Raw genomic sequence first — 22,846 nt, 5'->3', positions numbered from 1 at the left:
ATGGGGTCGCCAAGAGACAGACACAGCTTAGCGACTGAATAACAAACAATAAAGGATTTTAGGGTTAACTGTGTGTAAGTCATAAAGTGAAAAGCATACTTTTTTTTTTAATTTGGAAAAAATTTCATACTTGCAGTTTGAAATTCAGAGTTTCAAAATAGTACCAAAAAAGTACAGCACTCAGCACCTAACTTCTTTGATTCTTGGCATTTTCCCATATTTGCCTTATTCTTACTTTCTCCATGATAAATAAATATATATATTTATATAACCCCCGCAACCAGTTAAGTTGCGGCATGGTGCCCCCTTACACCCTTAGTACATTACTTTCATACACCTTCCAGTGTAACCACAGTTCTTTTTTCAAGTTCACATAAATTTCTATCTAATCCATAGACCGTCACTGATACTTTGCTAGCTTTTTCCAATAATATTCTTTTATAAACCCAAGATCCAGTCTAGGATTAGACATTGCAGTTAGTTATATCGTCTTTTAAGTCTCCTTTGATCCAGTAGTTCTTCAGTCTGTATCTTTCATGACAGTGTATTTGAATATATAGACTGGTTTTTTAATAGAATGGCCAATTTAGGTTTGTCTGACTTTTCTCAGATGGTCATTATTACTACTGTTATTTTGCTCAGGAATACCACCAAGATGATACTGTTTTCTCAGTACATCGATGAGAAGGCATACCGTGTTGATTTTCATTTACTCTTTATTCTTTTTAAACTGTATTTGAAATTTAAAAAAAAATTTTTTTCTTGGCCTGCAAAGAGATCAAACCTGTCAGTCCTAAAGGAAATCAGTCCTGAATATTCATTGGAGGACTCTGATGCTGGGAAAGATTGAAGGCAGGAGGAGAAGCAACTGATAGCTGATTCACTTTGCTGTATACCTGAAACAAATACAACATTGTAAATCAACTATCAGTTCAGTTCAGGCTCTCAGTCATGTCAGACTCTGCAACCCCATTCACTGCAGTAGCCTGGCTTCCCTGTGCTTGCTCAAACTCATGTCCGTTGAGTTGGTCATGCCATCCAACTGTCTCATCCTCTGTTGTCCCCTTCTCCTCCCGCCTTCAATCTTTCCCAGCATCAGTGTCTTTTCCAGTGAGCCAGTTCTTCACATCAGGTGGCCAAAGCATTGGAGTTTCAGATCCAGTATCAGTCCTTCCAATCAGTATTCAGGACTGATTTCCTTTAGGATGGACTGGTTGGATCTCCTTGCAGTCCAAGGGACTCTCAAGAGTCTTCCCCAACACCACAGTTCAAAAGCATCAATTCTTCGGCACTTAGCTTTCTTTATAGTCCAACTCTCGCATCCATACATGACCACTGGAAAAACCATAGCTTTGACTAGACGGACCTTTGTTGGCAAAGTAAGTCTCTGCTTTTTAATATGCTGTCTAGATTGGTCATAACTTTTCTTCTAAGGAGCAAGTGTCTCTTGAATCCATGGCTGCAATCAGCATCTATAGTGATTTTGGATCCCCCCAAAATAAAGTCTGCCACTGTTTCCATTGTTTCCCCATCTATTTGCCATGAAGTGATGGGACCAGATGCCATGATCTTAGTTTTCTGAATGTTGAATTTTAAGCCAACTTTTTCACTCTCCTCTTACACTTTCATCAAGAGGCTCTTTAGTTCCTCTTCATTTTCTGCCACAAGGGTTGTGTCATCTGCATGTCTGAGGTTGTTGATATTTTTCCCGGCAATCTTGATTCCAGCTTGTGCTCCATCCAGCCCGGCATTTTGCATGATATACTCTGCGTATGAATTAAATAAGCATGGTAACAATATGCAACCTTGACACACTCCTTTCCCTATTTGGAACCAGTCTGTCGTTCCATGTCCAGTTCTAACTGTTAGTTCTTGACGTGCGTACAGATTTCTCAGGAGGCAGGTCAGGTGGTCTGGTATTCCCATCTCTTTCAGAATTTTCCAGTTTGTTGTGATCTACATAGTCAAAGACTTTGGCATAGTCAGTAAAGCAGAAGCAGATTCTTTTCTGGAACTCTCTCTCTGTCTTTTTCAATGATCCAGTGGATGTTGGCAATTTGACCTCTGGTTCCTCTGCCTTTTCTAAATCTAAGTTGAACATCTGGAAGTTCACAGTTCACGTACTTTTTGAAGCCGCATGGGGAATTTTGAGCATTACTTTACTAGTGTGTGAGATGAGTGCAGTTGTGCAGTAGTTCGAGCATTCTTTGGGATTGGAATGAAAACTGACCTTTTCCAGTCCTGTGGCCACTGCTGAGTTTTCCAGTGTGCTGGCATATCGAGTGCAGCACTTTCACAGCATCATCTTTCAGGATTTGAAATAGTTCAAGTGGAATTCCATCACCTCCGCTAGCTTTGTTTGTAGTGATGCTTCCTAAGGATCGCTTGACTTTGCATTCCAGGATGTCTGGCTTTAGGTGAGTGATCACACCATTGTGGTTATCTGGGTCATGAAGATGTTTTTTGTACAGTTCTTCTGTGTATTCTTGCCACCTCTTCTTACTGTCTTCTCCTTCTGTTAAGTCCATACTGTTTCTGCCCTTTATTTTGCCCATCTTTTCATGAAATGTTCCTTTGGTATCACTAATTTCCTTGAAGAGATATATTTGCTGTTTAAGATTTTATTTTCCCCCATATAGGCCATTACAGAATTTTGAGTAGAATTTGCTGAATTATACTTATTTTTCTTTACTCGATTATAACCTTTGCCATTTGATCAGGACACTTATCTGCCCAGTTTTTTCTCTGTAAATTAGTAAGTATTATGTGGGGAGCCACTTGAGACTATAAAATATCAGTGCATTATTTTCATATTTGTGAGATGTATCGATTTGAAAATAATGTAGAATTAATTGAGTACATACTAAAATGTGCTGTGATATAATTTGAAGTTGGTAATCTCTTAAGCATTAGCGTACATGTAAGCATCTAGTTTAAACATGCTTACTTATACATAGCACAAAAGTAAATACCATGCATATAACCCAGTAAGCCTCGTCTGTCTCTAGTTTTTCTAATTGATCTGAGTTTTAGCATCAGTATTAATACATCATCAGTACCTTTCTGTTGTAGTCAAACACTTCTATAAATATTAAAGACCAGAAGGTAAAGCCTTGAAAGTTTTAAATTGAAAAGAATCTTAGATATCATACAGTCTTTTATCTATTTTACTCAATTCTGTAAACAAACTAAAAAAAGAAAAATTGTCATTTACCCAGTTATATATTATGTAAAATGGCACACATTGCCATTACAAAGAGTTCAAATCCCATAAAATGCAGAGATAAGCGTTTAAAACTGAGGTAATAGCAAGTAGATGTCATTTTTGCTAGTGAATTCCCATCCCTGCACTCCCAATAAGTGAGATACATACAAATCTTAACATTTGAGCAATAAACCCTCATTAAGCTGGCTTCTTAATAAATGCATTGCTTCAGACAACCATTAGCAGCAAGCTGATGAAAGCTGGTGAAATATATTTGCTAGACCTTTATAATAAGAGAAGGAAATGGCAACCCACCTCAGTATTCTTGCCTGGAGAATCCCAGGGACAGGGGAGCCTGGTGGGCTGCCAGCTTTGGGGTTGCACAGAGTCAGACATGACTGATGCGACTTACCAGCAGCAGCATAATAATTTAAAATTTGAATCTTTATTACAAATTAGGAAGCACAGTATTGGTGAAAACAGTTGCTGCCTAATAAACTGTGTGTGTCTATGAGTGCTGGCCTTTAAACCAGTTAATTTTGTTACCAGATCCAGAATGTGGCCTGTCATTGATTTATAATATACATACTTAATTCATATTGTCCTTATAAAGAGATTTAGTGTTTATTTCACAGTTGGCTGATAAAGTTGAAATAATTTTAATGACATTTTCATTAGCAGCAGCCTTTAGAACTTAACTATTTTATTGGTTATCTTTCAGAACAAAAGAGATGAACACTTACTGAAAAAAAGAAATGTTCCTCAAGAGGAAAGTTTAGAAGATTCAGATGTTGATGCTGATTTTAAAGCAGTAAGTTAACATTGCTTATAAGTTGTTGTAAAAGTAATTTTTATAATAACCAGAGAACTTCATTCTCAATCTTAAGACTAATTTTACAATGATAATTAGGGTATATTAACTCTTTAGTAAATACATTAATTAATATAATTTTGCTATTAAACTCTTTGCTGAACTATCTTTTTTTCTTTTTAAGCAAAATGTAACACTAGAAGCTATATTGCAGGTATGTTATTAATTTAATATTCGCTTTTTGAAGTATTTTCAAATTGATTTTTTTTTTTAATTTCTGAAATTTGTGTTTGGTGTTGCAGAATGCCACAAGTGATAACCCAGTGGTCCAGTTGAGTGCTGTCCAGGCTGCAAGGTAAGGACGAATTTGTCCAGAGAGAGAATTATGTCACACATGGTCTAGAAGTAGTACACTGTTATTTCTGTTCATATTTTGAAACTTATAGCAGCTAATTTCTCATACTTCTTTTTCTAGAAAGCTTTTATCCAGTGACAGAAATCCACCAATTGATGACCTAATAAAATCTGGGATTTTACCAATTCTAGTGAAATGTCTAGAAAGGGATGATAAGTAAGTATGGATTTAACTCCCTGTTTACTTTTTTCAGCCAACTGAAAATTTGTGATTATTATTTAACTAATGGGTTCCATTTGGTTTTGCCTTTATTACATTTTTCATTTGTCGTGTATTTTAATGTAGTTTTCTAAATACTGTGATAATACTCTGCAGACCTAAGTGCTTTTCTTTTTAGTTTATAAAGTATGTGTGTGTGTTTTCTAGGAAAATTTTTAATGTCTGTTTATTGTCTATTCTAAATTGTCTCAAACATTTATAGTCTTTATTTGTTAGTTGGCTTTTTCTTCAGTAATGTTTTAAAACAACCCAAATAGTGTTTGAGTCATTCTTTGCTTATGAGTCTATATATAGATTAACCTCATGACTTGAGTCAACATGAATGGTTTCCAGAACTGAGTAGCTCTTTCTTACCCTGGGAATATTCCAGCTGATCCACTGATACTCTGTGAAGTCTTTAACAGAACTCTAGCCACGATTAGTGGTCTATCATCATGGTTTTTATCTGTGGTAAATTAAAACTAAGAGGGCAGATTATAATTTCCCAAAATAGAAAGAGAAAAACACCACTTGGTATCTTTTGAGGTGCTGGCCCCATTTCTACTAGTGTTTGGATGCTAGATGCTAAACCTCATTAGTTTGAGTTAATTGGCTAGAATGTAAGTCTCAACCCCAAAATACATTTAAACAAGGGCTCATTTTTCTTTTAAGGACATTTAGACTAAAACTTGGGGGTATTTTGCTAAATATTGTTTATGAGATTTTCAGGTGACTAGATTAAAATAGTAGCATTATAAATGTTTCCACTAAGAGTTTTTATTATTTTAAAATACTTCATTCTTTTTCCATTGTGTACCACAACCATCTCTATCGTATAGATTTTCCATAAGATTTATTTAAGCAAAAATAAGTTTTGTTTCAGTTATTTAAAAAAAATTCTGTTTGCCTCTACCTTTAGGGCCCTCTCTTTTTTTTTGGCTCTTGAGCTGCTTTTCTTTTTTCTTCTTTTCTTTTCCATTTATTTATTTATTTTGCATTTTTGTCTTTGTCATGGGCTTATTTGTATGGGTGTGTCTGTGAAATGTAGCTTGTATATATAACAGAAGAGTATGCTGAAATATATAGGGACGTGTATAACTACCACTGGAGGTAAAAATAGAAAATTGTCAATGGTTTCAGCCTGACTTAATGGATTTGTTACGGGAAATTGTGTCATAATATAAAAGACCCGAGACTGGAGCTGAATAGCCCTTGGTTTAAATCTAGGGTTTGTGGCTGACCTAAACCCAAATAGCATTTGATGCTTAGGTACCTCATCTATAAAATTTAGGTGGTTGCAAGGAATGAAAATAATATATACAAAATACCACATAATACCAAGCATATAATAAATGTTTCTTTATTGTTTACTTACTGTGCTCATTTTGTTACTTATTTTTTCTGTCTTATCTCTCTCTTTTTAAATGATATCTTAGAAGACCTTCCCTAGCTTTGTAATTGTATTTTTTACATCTTTCTGTTTTCTCATTTCAGGCCCTCATTGTCAGTATTTTGCCAAACCATCCATCCTAGTTTAATAACTTTCTCCTTCCAGTCTGAGAAAACATAAACTATCTGATCATCTTTGATCTTATCATCTCTTTATTTCTCCTCAACTTTGATGCCCTCTTATTTCTTGCCTTTCGCCAAAGTTCATCAAGTATTGCTAGTTCTTGTCTGCTACTTCATTGTCTGGTCTGTTCCATCTTTTTAACCTCACTGCTTGCTATTATCACTGACATTTTTTCTTCTTAAAACCCTTTCCTTCTCTGATCTCTCTAATCTTTTGATATTAACAACCTCACTCTGTTTCTTTGATATTTATAGAGTTTCTTCTAAGTTCCTAACCTTTGGCTTTCCTTGGTTTTTGCTCATTCCCACCTCCTCCCACCTTGGCATTCTGTTTGAAAAGAATTGATATTTTTCAGCTATCCACCCTAACTTAACATAGATAATTTCTTCTTAACAGATTTTTCCCACATCAGCCTTTGCCCATTTTTATCTCTTCTTCATGGACTTCAACATTGTTTTCTTCACGTCACTTTTCAGTAGCACTCTGCACTTGATATGTCTGTAGAATAAATTCCAAGTCCTGAAGCCTGAGATTTGAGTCCTGCTCCACACACACATTGTAACTTGCCCTTGCAGTCTTACCGTGTTGCACATCTTCTTGGCTTCAGCTCTCCTGATCTCTGTGTTGCCACCTGCACACATCATGACCAGCCCAGCCGTGGTGGTTTTCTTTGTATTGCCAGCTGTCAGTGCCTTTCTTTCTTTATCACTCTTGGAAAACCTAGTTCAGTTTTCACTTTCTTTGTGAAGTCTTCCATCACCATTCCAGATTATAATGATCTTATCCTTTCAGCAAAATTATATAGCCTTGTAATATCCCTGGTATGTGAAGCAGGCGATGTAGTGAAGTCAGAGCTTTAAGACCCGTCTAGAGGTTGTGGCAGCGATTCAAATGAAATGATGAGGACTTCGGCTGCCACAGTGATATTTTGGATGGCACTATAAATATAAGAAATAGTTAAGCGGCAAAATTGATATGATATCTGTGGGAGAGAAAGGGGTCAAGGAAAATAATGACTGGCTAAATGTTGCAACTACCAATGAACCTAAAGAAGTGAGTTTATATTGACTGACTTTGAGAGCAAATGAGACATTCAAGTGGAGATATTCAACAGGCAGTTGGACATAATGAGGCAAAATTCAAGGACAAGGTAAAGGATAGCCATGTAATCTGTGGGTCTTAAATCGTAGTTAGGTGTCTAAAGATTTTTTTTGTTTTTTTACAGCCCTTCATTACAGTTTGAAGCTGCATGGGCATTAACTAATATAGCATCAGGAACCTCTGCACAGACTCAAGCTGTTGTACAGTCTAGTAAGTAAATTAACTTATTTACTTGCTGGACCTTCTGTCATTTGCATGAAATGTGCTGAACAGGAAGACAGAGAACAGAGTAAATGGTTGCCTAGGGCTGGGGGAGAAGGTAGTAGGACTTTCTGGGTATGGGATTTCTTTTGGGGGCAGTAGAAATGTTGTCAAATTAGATTGTGGTGATGACTACACAACTCTGTATAAACTCTAAGAACCTTTGAACTGTACACTTAAACAGATAAATTATATCTCAGTAATGCTGTTAAAAGTTTGAGTCAGTTTTAATTTAAACTTTCAATAATACAGGTTGTGCAGAGATACAGCTAAAAATCCTAGAGGTAGTATACAATACACTGAAATTTTAAGAAAAAGTGATCTACCTTATACTTAGTTCTCACCTGAAATGAATAGGATACCAGTCTTTTGGAATTTGAGTTAGTTCATAAATTATGTGTAGAGTAAGAAATATAATGATAAATTATCTTGAAATATAAGGTAGGCTTGATATGGGTATAATCAGTTCTTTAATTGATCCCTTATCAACAATTGGAATCATATTGACTAAAGTATTCTAAGGTAGAAACCTTTTTTTAATGAATTGCAGGAAAAACATCATGCTGTTGTTTTCATTTAATTAACACAGTCGCGGTTCTAGATACTGTCAGTAAGTCTGTTGCTTGAGACTGGGGAAACACTAAAATGTAGCATATTTAGGGTAAAGGTATTTGCTACATTTATTTATTCACTGAACTATAATTGAGCAACTCTAGTGTACCAAACTCTATGTATATTTCATCAACTTACTTAGGCTGAAACCTGTGAACTCTTCAACATTTTGCAGTATAAATATTAGTTTTTCTTTATTATAGATGCCGTACCTCTTTTTCTAAGACTTCTCCATTCACCACATCAGAATGTTTGTGAACAAGCAGTATGGGCTTTGGGAAACATTATAGGTAAGTTGAAATTAGGTTTTAAAACACTCCAATTAAGTATCTTAATTAACTTTTTTCCTACATTGGCCATTACATACTATGTTTCCTCTAATTTTAATGTGGGTTGACTTATCTTCTTGCTTCATAAATATTAACTTAAGATTGTACCTCTTTAGATGGATATGCAATTTGTTATCCAGGACTGGTAGGTTAAATTTGTGTTCCCCAAATCAAAATCTGGAGAAATAGCAACACTTGATGCCCTTGACTGATGTTGAGGAAACATAGAACATCAGTGTCCCAACATGAGCCATTGCATACATTTCAGACTTTCTCATCCTGAATGTAATTTTTTTTTAAATACAATTTTCATTTCTGTAGGTGATGGTCCTCAATGTAGAGATTATGTCATATCACTGGGAGTTGTCAAACCTCTTCTGTCCTTCATCAATCCCTCCATTCCCATCACCTTCCTTCGGAACGTCACATGGGTCATTGTCAATCTCTGCAGGAATAAGGACCCCCCACCGCCTATGGAGACAGTTCAGGAGGTAAATGAAGAATTGCAAAGGCCAGATGGTATATTTTCCCTATGTTTATGCTTTAGGTTTTCATGTACAGGGAATGAAATAACGCATATACTGATTTCATTGCAGGTATGAGATATTTAAGTAATGTATCATAACTTAATTTTTGACTTCTGTGAAATAAAAGTTGAGACTTGTGGCACCTGACCAAATACAGTCCACCTTAATTTAAGAAACCATAAATTCAAGCAGAAAACAACAAAAGAAGAAAATAAAATCTCAGTTTTATCACTACATTGAGTTGTTGATTTAACACTAAAAAATAAGGGATGGCTGCTGATAAAACTAGTGTACTTATATGCAAATATTCTAGAGTTGAATTGCTGTGTTAAATCTGCTAATTAAAGCAAAGTAAAATCTTTGCTCTTTACATCTGATTTGTAGATGGATCTGAGTATTTTAAGTTTTATAAAATCCTATGTAACCTTTAATCACTTGACTGTATAGAGAAATGTTGACTGTGAATCTGTAATCTTTATGATTGGCATCATTCACCATCATCTGCCACCTCTTGCCTATATGGAAAGGGTACTTAGTGATTCCCCCCACGCCCTCACAGATTTAAAGAAAAGATTTGAAATGTCTGCATTCAACAGACTTTATACTGGTCCTACTTCTCTTGACTAAATCTGAGGTCAAAAACTTCAATTTGACTCAAGTAGTTCATTAAATAAAATCTTAGTTTTAAGCAGGTAAGTGGGACAGTGAGATCAGTTTTAAGAATGGCTTTTTAAAAATAACTATATACTTGCATCTCCACTGTTTGCAGTAGACATATGTCATAAAGAAGGTTATTGAAAACAAATGTTTTTCCTTGAAGGTACATTAATCTCTGTCAGACTTACTTGACTATTTTAATTAAACATCTGAAATATTTTTTGGTGTTTCAGATTGAATTTATTGTATTTTAATTTTCCTAATAGAGATTGAAAAAACTCAATGTTGTTTTTCTTGCCCTCAAATAGTATTTACTGCTTTTTTAAAAAATCACAGTTAATCGTTTTTGCAAAGACATGTTTGTCCACTCTAGAGTTATTTATCATTTGTTTTCTTTCCTCAGATTTTGCCAGCATTATGTGTCCTCATATACCATACAGATATAAACGTAAGTAAAGCAGAATCTTAGTTTTGGAATTTGGCTCTTAATGAGACTGAAAGGGTTATTTTATTCTTATGCTTTTAGTAAATGTCACCATATATCTTAATAATTTGTCAAGCTTCCACAATGTATGTGGAAGAAATGTATGTTCTGTTTTCAGAAATAGGATTAAGGTTAAACTGAGTTTATATCTTAAATCATTCAGATAATAAAAATACTAACATTGGAGAAATTATCACATATGTAGTTAATTTAGTTATTTATATCATAATAGTATTTTTAAGTATCTATAGAGTGGTAAGAGCTTTATAAAGCTCCTTCGTACTTAAAAAATTTTTTTTATTTGATTTTTGTAATTGATAGTCTAGATATTATTATCCTCATTTTAAAGAATAAGAAACAGCCTCAGGGAAAGGTTAAGTGATTTATTCAAAGTAGCGGAGCTTATAAGGGTCAGTGTCCATATTTAAAACTGAGATCTTCTGATGACAGATCTTGTTTACTTCCTATGAAACTGTACTAACTCCTAGGCTATAACCTTTTGTGGTATAGTATTGAAGAATATCAAGTATCGCTTTAAATGCAAAGGTATCTTTAGATTATTTGTTCATTATATGAGGTTTAGTTAAGCACTTACTGTATATATTCTGGCACAGTTTGTTTCAGGCAGTCTGAGAATTCTGATTGTAGCAACACTGAATGCCAATTCTTCCCCAAAGTAAAACAATGGATAAATTTTAGACAATTCAGAACCGACTCTAATGTTCATCCAGCGTGAATTTGGCTTCTAATATTTTAATTAAGATCTCTTCCGATTTGTATGTTTGTGTTTTTGTGTATCTTTGATTACACATAATATTTATGTGTGTGGGTGTCAGAATTATGTGTGATTTATCATTGAGATGAAGAAAATACATCTTTGTTAACATTTCTCAAGAAGCAATATATAGTTCCTATATAAGTACTGAACCACACATTTCCCTAGTTAATTTTAGGACTTTAAGTTCTTAGGAAGGAATCTTTTAAAGGTACCTAAAGTAACTTTTTATTTGTGAAGTGTTAGCCTGAACTGTCATAACAATTAAGTGAATCCTGTTTAGTTATATACTGTCCTGTTTTCAAAATGGGCATAAAAGTGACTTAGCAATAGACATAAGATAATAAATACCTTAGAAGAAAGGAGGAGGTATAATTATTTTTAAAAGTGTACTTGTTATTACTGCTAAACTTAGTCCAAGCTTTCTGAAAGCCAAAATTAACAGGAAAATAACCAAGATATCTGGTCCCATCACTTCATGGGAAATAGATGGGGAAACAGTGGAAACAGTGTCAGACTTTATTTTTGGGGGGCTCGAAAATCACTGCAGATGGTGATTGCAGCCATGAAATTAAAAGACGCTTACTCCTTGGAAGAAAAGTTATGACCAACCTAGATGTCAGCATTAGCAGCAGGTAAAAAGAGTGAACGAAATGGGCTTTTGTCAGTTGCTTGCTGTACTAAATCTATTTCTGTAATCTCCTTTGATCTTACCAGCACCCTTATGAGATAAATTTTGTTCTCTTATTTTACTAGTAAGGAAATTGAAACTCAGTAAAGTAAAATAACCTAACTAAGGGTCATACGATAAATAAAAGCCATGGCTGAAAATTAAAGCCGAGTCAAGGCCTATGCTGTTTTGTACCATGATCACATAATGTTACAATATGTGTGCAAACAAATAAGAAAAGAAAACAGAAATCACCAAAACACTAGAATTATCAAAGCACATGGCAACCGGAAAGCTTCACTGAGAAAGTAACATTTGAAATAAGCATTATAAGAAGGATGGTGGTGGAACTGTTGTTAGAGGTGAAAAAAGATGATTATGTTAATAGCATTTATTAAGGGTTTCAAGTGTGCCAGGCACTGTTTTTTAGCACTTTTGCATATATTAACTCATTTATTCCTTAGGAAAATCGTGTGATTGGTTACTGAAATTGTCTTCATGTTACAAATACGGTAAAAAAAAAAAAGGCCAGCTAACTGATTTGTGTGTAGTCGTACAACTAGGATGAGAAGGATTTGTCAAGTTGAAAAAGTTGTTTCAGGTACCAGAGGAACTATGTTAAGAATTCAAGAGAATACAGGAGGATGTGGAGAATCCAGGTGGTTAATAAACCGAAACATTTGCTGGGGAGTTAAATTACAGGGGTTTGTATCCTGTGTTAAGGAGTTTGGGCTTCTCTTGTAATCAGTGCAGAGTCACTAAGATTTCGCAATATGAACATATCACTCCTCTATTTGAAAATCTTAGTGACTCTGCACTGATTACAAGAGAAGTCCAAACTCCTTAACACAGGATACAAACCCCTGTAATTTAACTCCCCAGCAAATAATCCAGAGCCAGACATCTTGGAATGTGAAGTCAAGTGGGCCTTAGAAAGCATCACTACGAACAAAGCTAGTGGAGGTGATGGAATTCCAGTTGAGCTGTTTCAAATCCTGAAAGATGATGCTGTGAAAGTGCTGCACTCAATATGCCAGCACATTTGGAAATTCAGCAGTGGCCACAGGACTGGAAAAGGTCAGTTTTCATTCCAATTCCAAAGAAAGGCCATGCCAAAGAATGCTCAAACTACCACACAATTGCACTCATCTCACATGCTAGTAAAGTAATGCCCAAAATTCTCCAAGCCAGGCTTCAGCAATACGTGAACTGTGAACTCCCTGATGGTCAAGCTGGTTTTAGAAAAGGCAGAGGAACCAGAGATCAAATTGCCAACATCCGCTGGATCATGGAAAAAGCAAGAGAGTTCCAGAAAAACATCTATTTCTGTTTTATTGACTATGCCAAAACCTTTGACTGTGTGGATCACAATGAACTGTGGAAAATTCTGGAAGAGATGGGAATACCAGACCACCTCACCTGCCTCTTGAGAAATCTGTATGCAGGTCAGGAAGCAACAGTTAGACCTGGACATGGAACAACAGACTTGTTCCAAATAGGAAAAGGAGTACGTCAAGGCTGTATATTGTCACCCTGCTTATTTAACTTCTATGCAGAGTACATCATGAGAAACACTGGATTGGAAGAAACACAAGCTGGAATCAAGATTGCCGGGAGGAATATCAATAACCTCAGATAATGCAGATGACACCACCCTTATGGCAGAAAGTGAAGAGGAACTCAGAAGCCTCTTGATGAAAGTGAAAGAAGAGAGCGAAAAAGTTGGCTTAAAGCTCAACATTCAGAAAACGAACATCATGGCATCCGGTCCCATCACTTCTTGGGAAATGGATGGGGAAACAGTGGAAACAGTGTCAGACTTTATTTTTGGGGGCTCCAAAATCACTGCAGATGGTGATTGCAGCCATGAAATTAAAAGACGCTTACTCCTTGGAAGAAAAGTTGTGACCAACCTAGATAGTATATTCAAAAGCAGAGACATTACTTTGCCAACTGAGGTCCGTCTAGTTAAGGCTATGATTTTTCCTGTGGTCATGTATGGATGTGAGAGTTGGACTGTGAAGAAGGCTGAGCACCGAAGAATTGATGCTTTTGAACTGTGGTGTTGGAGAAGACTCTTGAGAGTCCCTTGGACTGCAAGGAGATCCAACCAGTCCATTCTGAAGGAGATCAGCCCTGGGATTTCTTTGGAAGGAATGATGCCAAAGCTGAAACTCCAGTACTTTGGCCACCTCATGGGAAGAGTTGACTCATTGGAAAAGACTCTGATGCTGGGAAGGATTGGGGCCAGGAGGAGAAGGGGACGACAGAGGATGAGATGGCTGGATGGCATCATGGACTCGATGGACGTGAGTTGAGTGAACTCCGAGAGTTGGTGATGGATAGGGAGGCCTGGCGTGCTGCAGTTCACGGGGTTGCAAAGAGTCGGACACGACTGAGCGACTGAACTGAACTGATGTTCATATTGGAGAAGGAAATGGCAACCCACTCCAGTACTCTTGCCTGGAAAATCCCATGGATAGGGGAGCCTGGTGGGCTGCCGTCTGTGGGGTCGCACAGAGTCGGACATGACTGAAGTGACTTAGCAGCAGCATGTTCACGTCTGTTATAGTCAGATAATTTGAAAGAGGTAAGGAGGATCTGGAATAGGGCAAGTTTGAACATAACCTGGCCTTTTTTGCTATCATAGTAGGTTTGAGGAACTTGATGATGGTATCAACCCAAAGAAGTAATGGGTAGGAAGATAAAGTGAGTAGAACCTCAAGAGGAAAGAATCAAAGAGGAGAAGTGAAAAAGTAAAAGAATAGCATTAAAGTAAAGACGTCATTTATGAGACAGTCATTTGTGAGACTGCTGGAGAGGCTTTGTTGGGGTGTAGAGAACTAGCTTATGGACATTAATATGCTTAAATGACATTAGAAAAACTCTGTACTGACTCAGAACTAAAGAAGAAATCTGGACTGATCCAGGTCAATCTGTGTTCATTTTCTTTCTAGTTATTGTTCTTAAAGTCAACGTGCAGTTGCAGTGATTCTGTAGCATTTGGTTTTCATGTCCTTTTTGAAGTTACTCACCCGTGGTTTGATATGCCCAGACAGTTTTGAGTGTTACCTAACATTTGATACAAATCTACCTTGCTTTGCTGCTGGTACAAATGAAATCAGTCAGTTGTGGCAGATTGGTTTTATGCTGAGACTTGATGGGTAGTGACACCTGATGATATGTCAGGGGTCCCCGAGACCACCTTCAAGTTCAGTGATTTGCTGGAAGGAATCATTGAAAAGCTTCTACACTCATGCTTACAATTTATAGCAAAAGAATACAGATTTGTTTAGGGAAACCTGTCTTTTCCCTCCTGTGTAGGTGAAAACCCCATCTCTTCCCTGTGGGTCTCTCTCCTATGTGTCTTCTTTACTGCACACACAGAACACTTCACTTCTCATACTTCTGGTCACCAGATGTTTTGCAGTAGGGATTTGGAGGAGGTTCCCCACAACACCAAGTGAGTATCTGCAATACACTGGGTATCCTACAATTTAATTCATTTCTAGCACTAACCAGAGATAGAGTCAGATCTCACAGGTCAAGGACTCAGTCCCACGTGGTGGCCACCTCTTCCCCTAACCCACAGGCACACTTCACTTGCCAGTCACAAAGTCAGACCGGTGCTTCTGACCAACCAGCTTTAAACTGGAGGTTTAATGAATAGAACCAAGACCCCCTCCTCGGGTTCTATTAATTTGCTAAAGCAGTTCAAAGAACTTAGGTAAACAGTTATATTTACTAGTTTGTTAAAGGATGAACCTCTGTACAGTCATCAGAAACAAGACCAGAAGCTGACTGTGGCTTAGATCATTAGCTCCTTATTGCAAAATTCAGACTTAATTTGAAGAAAGTAGGGAAAACCACTATACCATTCAGGTATGGCCTAAATCAGACCCCTTATGATTATACAGTGGAAGTGGCAAATAGATTTAAGGGATTAGATCTGATAGAGTGCCTGAAGAACTGTGGACAGAGGTTTATAATATTGTACAGGAGATGGTGATCAAAACCATTCCCAAGAAAAAGAAATGCAACGAAGCAAAATGATCATCTGAGGAGGCCTTACAAATAGCTGAGAAAAGAGAAGCAAAAAGCAAAGGAGAAGGGGCAAGATATACCCAGTTGAATGTAGAGTTCCAAAGACTAGCAAAGAGAGATAAGAAAGCTTTCTTAAGTGAACAAAGCAAAGAAATAAGAGGAAAACAATAGAATGGGAAAGACTAGAGATATCTTCAAGAAAATTGGAGATAGCAAGGGAACATTTCATGCAAAGATGGGAATGATAAAGGACAGAAACAGCAAGGACCTAATAGAAGCAGAAGAGATTAAAAAGAGGTGGCAAGAATACATAGAACTGTACAAAAAAGGTCTTTAAAAATAATTAAAATACTTCAGGATTGCTGAAGACTTCATTGGCACATGATTAATCTGATTACTAGCTGAAAGGGAAAGAGTATAGTCATTGACTGTTAGTGACTGTAAAAGCATTTAACCATAGAAATCTAGAAAATTGGGGGGTAAAAAAAAGAATATTAGATGGAGGAGCTGTAGAATAGCAGAAGCAGTTCAGATGGGAAAAGGCAATGAAAGGTACAATTACAAATATTAAAGCAGCTGTTAGCCTGCTTACATAGGTGAGGAAAGCAAACTACTGAAAACAAAAGAAACTTGAATAGTCTGATAATCTTGTGTGTGAATTCAAATTTTTAAAGCATTTTAAAAATGAGATTTTCATTGAAGGTCCAGTATATTATCAAAAAGAAAAAGGGCGACTAGAAGAGTCTGTGGAGAAGGCAATGGCACCCCACTCCAGTACTCTTGCCTGGAAAATCCCATGGACAGAAGAGCCTGGAAGGTTGCAGTCCACAGGGTCGCTGAGGGTTGGACACAACTGAGCGACTTCACTTCACTTTTCACTTTCACACATTGGAGAAGGAGATGGCAACCCACTCCAGTGTTCTTGCCTGGAGAATCCCAGGGATGGGGGAGCCTGGTGGGCTGCCGTCTGTGGGGTCGCACAGAGTCGGACACGACTGAAGCGACTTAGCAGCCGCAGCAGCAGTAGAAGAGTCTGCAGTTTCAGGGGACCTGAGACCTAGCTGTAACTTACTTTCTCCCACTAGCCTCTAAATGTTGTCATGAGATTCCACCAAAAACCTTGAATTGATGTCAGCTTAGAAACCTTAAATATTTCATTTTTCTAATCTACTGTGTATTAGGAAAAAAAAAAAAAGATTTTCTGCTAATAGAAGGGGGCTATAATGGAGGGGGCAAAGTTAGATTTCATTTAGCAACGTCCTAAAACATCACAGGCCAAGGCAATCAGTATTGTTATGCACAGTATTCAATTTTGTGGCTAAGGTTTATTCAAACATCCTGCTTGGGATAGGCAGTTAGTCCATTTCTTGAATTTTGCAAATATGAATAATGTAGCAGGGATTAATCTTGTGTATTTTCATATTGCTGGAGGTGTATTTCAGGGTAAATTCCTAGAATCAGGAAAGCTAGATCAGAGTGAATGCACTGTAATTTTTGTTACACACTACCAAATACCCTGCATAAGGGCGCTTCCGTTTGCATTCTCAGCAGAAATACATAAAAGTGACTTTCTCCTTAGCCTTGCCCACGGAATGTACTGTCACATTTTAAATTTTTGTCAGTCTGTGAGAAACTGTATTTCATTTTTGGTATGTGTTTCACTTTTTGTAAATGAAGTTGAACTTGACTTTGTTGAAGAGCCATTTTTGCATCTTTTCAGATAGCCTGTTTATCTTTTATTGCTCATTTTTTTAATCAAATTTTTGGTCCCTTTTTCTTAGCTTATAAGAGCTCTTTATGTTTTAAGGAAGTTAGCTCTTTACTTTTGATATATATTTCAAAAATTTTCCTAATTTGTCCTTTGTCTTTGATATATTTTGCCATGCAGATTTTTTTCTTTTTATATAGTCAAATTTATCAGCCATTCCTTTTGTTGATTTAGATTCCTCAGTTACAGATGTTTTATCATGTTAAGGAAATGTCCATAAAATCCCATTTTGAGTGTTGACCTCAGAAATGAGTGTTGGAGTTTTTCAGTGTCTATGAAGATGATTATATGATTTTCTGTTTAAATCTATTAATATGACATAGATAGATGTTCCTAAAATTGAATCATCCTTGCATTCCTTGAGTAATTCCACTTGATTATATTATTTTCTTAAGGTAATATGGGCTCCTGTTCACTGATATTTTATTCATAATTTTTATATCACTATTTACCTGTATGATATTGGTCCACAGCTTTTTTAATGGTGTCTTCATTAGGTATTAATATTATATTTTTACCACATTTAAAAAACATTATTCTTCATTTATTTTCTGTGCTCAGCCTGGGGTCGGTCTGTCTGATCTTTGCAGATTTGGTAGCTTTTCCCATTGAAGCCTTTTGGGTCTGGATACTTTGTGGGATTAGTTCCTTGATAATGTTCTCTGGCTATTGAAATGGGCTTAAGTTCTCTTGTCTCTGCTGCGGTCAGTTTTTTGTAAGCTGTTGTCCTAGAAAATTATTCATTTCTTCTCAGTTTTCAACTCTGCTTGCATGTAAGTATGCAGAATAATTGTAAGATTTTTTTGAGGGGTTTAATTTACTGTTTCAAGGTTCATTTTCTTCATCATTTCTTATTTTGTACATTTGTGCTCCCTCCACCACTTTCTCTAATTAAGTTAACAAGAACTTTTCAAAATTTTTTCAAAGAATCAGGCTTCCAGGTTTTTAATTAGATCTGTGGTTTTTCCTGTTCTTTACTTCATTTCTTTCTACTTTTGTATTTGTTGTTTCTTTTTGCTTTCTTTTGGTTTACTCTGTTCTTTTTCTAGCTTTTTATTTGGAATCGATTTTCATTGTTTTTAAGTTCTGTCGTATACTTTTTAAGGCTGTGAACTTGCCTTTGAACACTGCTTTACATAAATCCCATAGCTTCTGATACATGGTATTTTCATTATAATAGTCTAGAAAGTTTTTTGTATTTTTTAATCTAAGAGTCAGACTCTTAAATTTCCATACTGTATTTCATATTTATTAATATCCAATTTTATTGCCTTGTAATAGTTTTATAGTATTTCTGATTTATGTAATTGATGTTTACTTTGGACCTAATTTTTTTGTGCCCCGTCTGCATGTTATAATATCTATTATCAAGGTTTGAATTTCAGTATATATTTATAAAATCTGTATCCTCATTTTTTTGTCTACTTGACCTCATACTGACAACAGTGTGTAAAAAATCTTTCATCAGTATATTTTTTTTTTCTTGAATCTTTTTAGTTTCTCCTTTATAGTGATATTTATAGGGTTATTTGGCAAACAAATGTCTTTAACAGTTATATCTTCATTGTAAATTGTGGAATTTTTAGCTTTATAAAGCAGCCTTCTTTATTCTTTGTAATGATTTGAAGAATGAATTATACTGGTCGGCTTGCAGTCTCAGCTTTCTTATAATTTACTTGGTGTGCCTTTGCTTGTCCCTTTATTTTTAGCCTTTCTGAATAACTTAGGTGTGTCTCTTGTACACAGTATAGAATTGGGTTTTGTTTTAGGATCCAATTTGAAAATCTTTTTCTTGTTACAGGTGAGTTAAGCCTGTTCATGTTTGGTTTCAACTCTGTCCTGTTACTTTGAGTTACAATTTCTGTGTTTTATTTTCCACTTAGTGTTCTTCTCCCTTTTAAAAATTTCTTTTGGTATTTAGGAATGTTTGTTTTTCTTACAGTGTTACCTTTATACTTAAACCTTTTATAATGCCTTTTTTAAAATTTTAACTGTCTGGTTTGACTGGTTTCAGTGGTATTTTTTGACTCCTGTCTTTACCCATAGAATAAGTGACTAGCTTATTCTAGTTTCACTTTTCTCTCACCTCATTCTCCCATTTTTGAATATAGGTTTGTGTCTTTTGCCTAATTTGGGAAGTTTTCTGTCATTATTTCTTCAGCTACTTTTTCAGCTTCACCTCTTTCTGAAACTCTACTGACATAAATGTAACATCTTTTGTTATTCATCTTACAAGTTCCTAAAGCTCTCTTCATTCTTTGCCATCTTCCCCTTTCCCCCCACCCCCACCCCATGGATGATTTATATTGATCTGTCTTTGAGTTAGTTGATTTCTTTTCTCTTTCCCTTTTACTTCCAATGAGTTTTAAATTTTGATTATTGAGTGTGTTAATTTTAAAATCCGTTTGATTCTTCCTTATGTCTCCTTTTTATTTGCTGAGATTTTCTATATTTTGTTTCAGATGTGTTCACAATTGCTTGGTGAAGAATTTTTATGACAGTTACTTTGAAACTCTTGTCAGATAGTTCCAACATCTGCCTCATTCAGTATTGGCGTCTGTTGACCACCTTTTCCCTTTGCAGTTTAGATGATCCTGGTTCTTGATATGATGAGTTATTTTCAGCTGTAGCCCACGTTTTGGGTGTTGTTATAGACTCTGATTTCTATTTAAATCTTGCTACCTGTTAATGCTAGACTGAGGAGTAGACGAGCTCTGCTCCACACAGCATCTGCTCACACCCTCCAGTAAGGAGACCTTCCTTGTGGGGTAGGATGGTAGACGGATGCAACTCTCGGGCATACCTTCTGTCCTCTCATTTTTGAAGTTGCAATATTTCTATTTTTCTAAAACATATCTTTTCAAAAGTATTTTTCCACTCTTATCTTCCCATTTGTGTTCATCTTTGATCTACAATGAAATATTTCTTCACTTATCTCTTAGTTGAAAGAAGCTCATCCTCTGGTAAGGGTGTCAGCAGATTTTTCTGTAAAGAACTGATAGTAAATATTATAGGCTTTTTTGAGCCACATGGTCTCTGTCCCACTAATGCAGAGTAGCAAAGGATATGTTACTGTAAGCTCTTCACTCCCCTCTCCTCTTCTCTGAAGTCTCACATAAGCTTAAGGCAGGAGGTCCAGACAAAGGATAGAATTCAGTTTTTTCTCTTCTTACAGGTATTTTGACATTTGTAGCATTCTCAGACTCCTAGTAATGTTGAAGGTATGGGCTGTGTGTGGTTTTACCTGCCCTTATTAAATAGTACACTTTTTTGAAGGATACATGGAGAGATTTGAATTGAGACGGCAGTATTTATTTTAGAGCAACAAATGTCTTATAGTAGGAAGCAACTCTGGATTTCACATGAGATCAGACCTGTGCTTACATTCCTCTGTCAAGACACCAAGGAAAACTGCTTATAAGCTCTCTGACTTTGAATGAGTCAACAAACCTGAGCCGGGTTTTTGTTTATTATTTGCAAAGTTAGAGGGGTGTAGTGTATGGTTTATACTGTGTGCTATTCTGCTGGAACATTTTTCAAGAGATTTGCAAATAATTAACTTTTTTCCCCTAAAGTTAAAATGCCAAGTCATTTGTTTAATAGTCTGAAAAATTACATTGTTAAACATGTTTGAAAACTACAAACATGGATAAATGATCTTTCGGGCTTTTCTAGACTTGAGGCAGCATGGCATACTGGTTTCATTCTGTATATGAAGTATTTCCTTATGATTATTGGGTATTCAGTGTATGGGAGCAGGAAGAATTCCTTTTCTGCCTATCTTTAAGTTTGTCTACTTAATACATAGATGTGGAAGTTGTGGTAGAAGTTGGCCCGGACTTCTGTGTCTCATTTTTGTGAAGAGTGACCTGAGATAGCCATTGAGAGAGTTTTACCTTGTATCAGCTTAGCAGATATTTTTGCTGCCAAGCTAAAACAAAATTTAATTACTTTTTATGTCACCATCTCCTAAGTGTGTTATGTATCTTAAGCATTCAAACAAATATATATATATATTTTTTTTTCAAACAAATATATATATATATATTTTTTTTTTTTTTTTCAAACAAATATATTGAGTGGCCATTCTTTTTTATTTCCTGCAGATTCTCGTGGACACTGTTTGGGCACTGTCATACCTGACAGATGGAGGTAATGAGCAGATACAGATGGTTATTGATTCAGGGGTTGTGCCGTTCCTTGTGCCCCTTCTGAGCCACCAGGAAGTGAAAGTTCAAGTAAGTATTAAGCATTTTTCTTACTTGTATAAAATCTGTACTTGCTATAACCAGTAAACTTACACAACCAGGCTTCAGTTCTATCTGTATGCACATTTCTTCAGTATTTCTTCTGCTATTTTACTGAGTCTGATTTTGTTGATTTCTAAATCTTTATCTCATCCAGATTCTTTGCTGAGTTTCAGACTCATGTAGCCAATTGTCTTTGAGTCCTTAGACATAATTGCCAAGAACCTCCTTCAATAATACTCTATTATTATTTCAAGCAGGCAAAAATGAACATACCGTCTTCTCCCACAAACCCACTCCTCTTCATATATCCCCTATTAATGGACAGCATAGTCCAAGCTAGGAACCTTGGTATTTCTCCTCTTATCTCTGCTGTATTTCAAAACCCTGTTAGTCCTTACTATATAGCTTTCACATCTGTCTTCTCCTTGTATGTAGAGCCACTCATTTAGTTCAAGGTTTATTTTCTCTTCTCTGGATAACTGCATTTCTTTCTCTTTCTCTCTCTCTCTGATTTCTCATCACATCACTGATAGATCTGTTCATCCCACTTCTGCCCAAATGACTTTAGATAGAAATCTGTACCCATTCCAGGCCTTTATTAAAATCTTTCTGTGGTGCCAGTTTACTAATAGATAAAAATAGCTATGAAAAAAATGGACCTTTACATTTTATTTTAATCTTTTCTCCAACAGTTTTTCACATAATTTTTCCTGTATAATTCCAGTTTTCACAAGACTGTTGTTCAAAATTCAGAATTGCTTCTCAGTTCTATAAAATGCTTTGTGTAAGCATGCAGTAAGTTTCAATCAATTCACCGTTTGCATTTTTACATTTTCTCAGGATTATAAAAAACATAGAATCAGATTCATCATAAACAAATTTATAGAAAATATTTTATCCCCACCCAGACAGCAGCACTCAGAGCGGTTGGCAACATAGTGACAGGCACAGATGAACAGACCCAGGTTGTTCTCAACTGCGATGTCCTGTCACACTTCCCAAACCTCTTATCACACCCAAAAGAGAAGATAAATAAGGTAAGGCATATAACAGCCCCGTCAATGCACTTCTTTCTCTTTGTATATCTCATTTTTAACTACCTTCTTGTTTCGATTACTTTTCGTTTGTGATTCTCTTCAAACACTCTGGTTAATTTCAGATCACCT

General features: G+C 36.0%; 1 protein-coding gene across 1 annotated transcript in view; it reads left to right on the top strand.

Annotated features, from left to right (window-relative positions):
• KPNA3 (karyopherin subunit alpha 3) overlaps positions 1-22,846 on the top strand; it is a 96,179-nt gene that overhangs the window by 64,524 nt on the left and 8,809 nt on the right. Inside the window, exons 3-12 of the mRNA XM_069601396.1 lie at positions 3,927-4,016; positions 4,201-4,230; positions 4,319-4,371; positions 4,492-4,587; positions 7,428-7,513; positions 8,380-8,466; positions 8,827-8,996; positions 10,093-10,137; positions 21,537-21,668; positions 22,589-22,717. Coding sequence (XP_069457497.1) covers positions 3,927-4,016; positions 4,201-4,230; positions 4,319-4,371; positions 4,492-4,587; positions 7,428-7,513; positions 8,380-8,466; positions 8,827-8,996; positions 10,093-10,137; positions 21,537-21,668; positions 22,589-22,717 — 918 coding nt within the window. The remainder of the gene's footprint in view (positions 1-3,926; positions 4,017-4,200; positions 4,231-4,318; positions 4,372-4,491; positions 4,588-7,427; positions 7,514-8,379; positions 8,467-8,826; positions 8,997-10,092; positions 10,138-21,536; positions 21,669-22,588; positions 22,718-22,846) is intronic.

Source organism: Ovis canadensis, chromosome 10, assembly GCF_042477335.2.
Source record: "Ovis canadensis isolate MfBH-ARS-UI-01 breed Bighorn chromosome 10, ARS-UI_OviCan_v2, whole genome shotgun sequence".
Classification (NCBI taxonomy): Eukaryota; Metazoa; Chordata; class Mammalia; order Artiodactyla; family Bovidae; genus Ovis; species Ovis canadensis.
The sequence above is the reverse complement of the archived record's forward strand: the minus strand, read 5'-3'. Positions and strand labels throughout refer to the sequence as shown.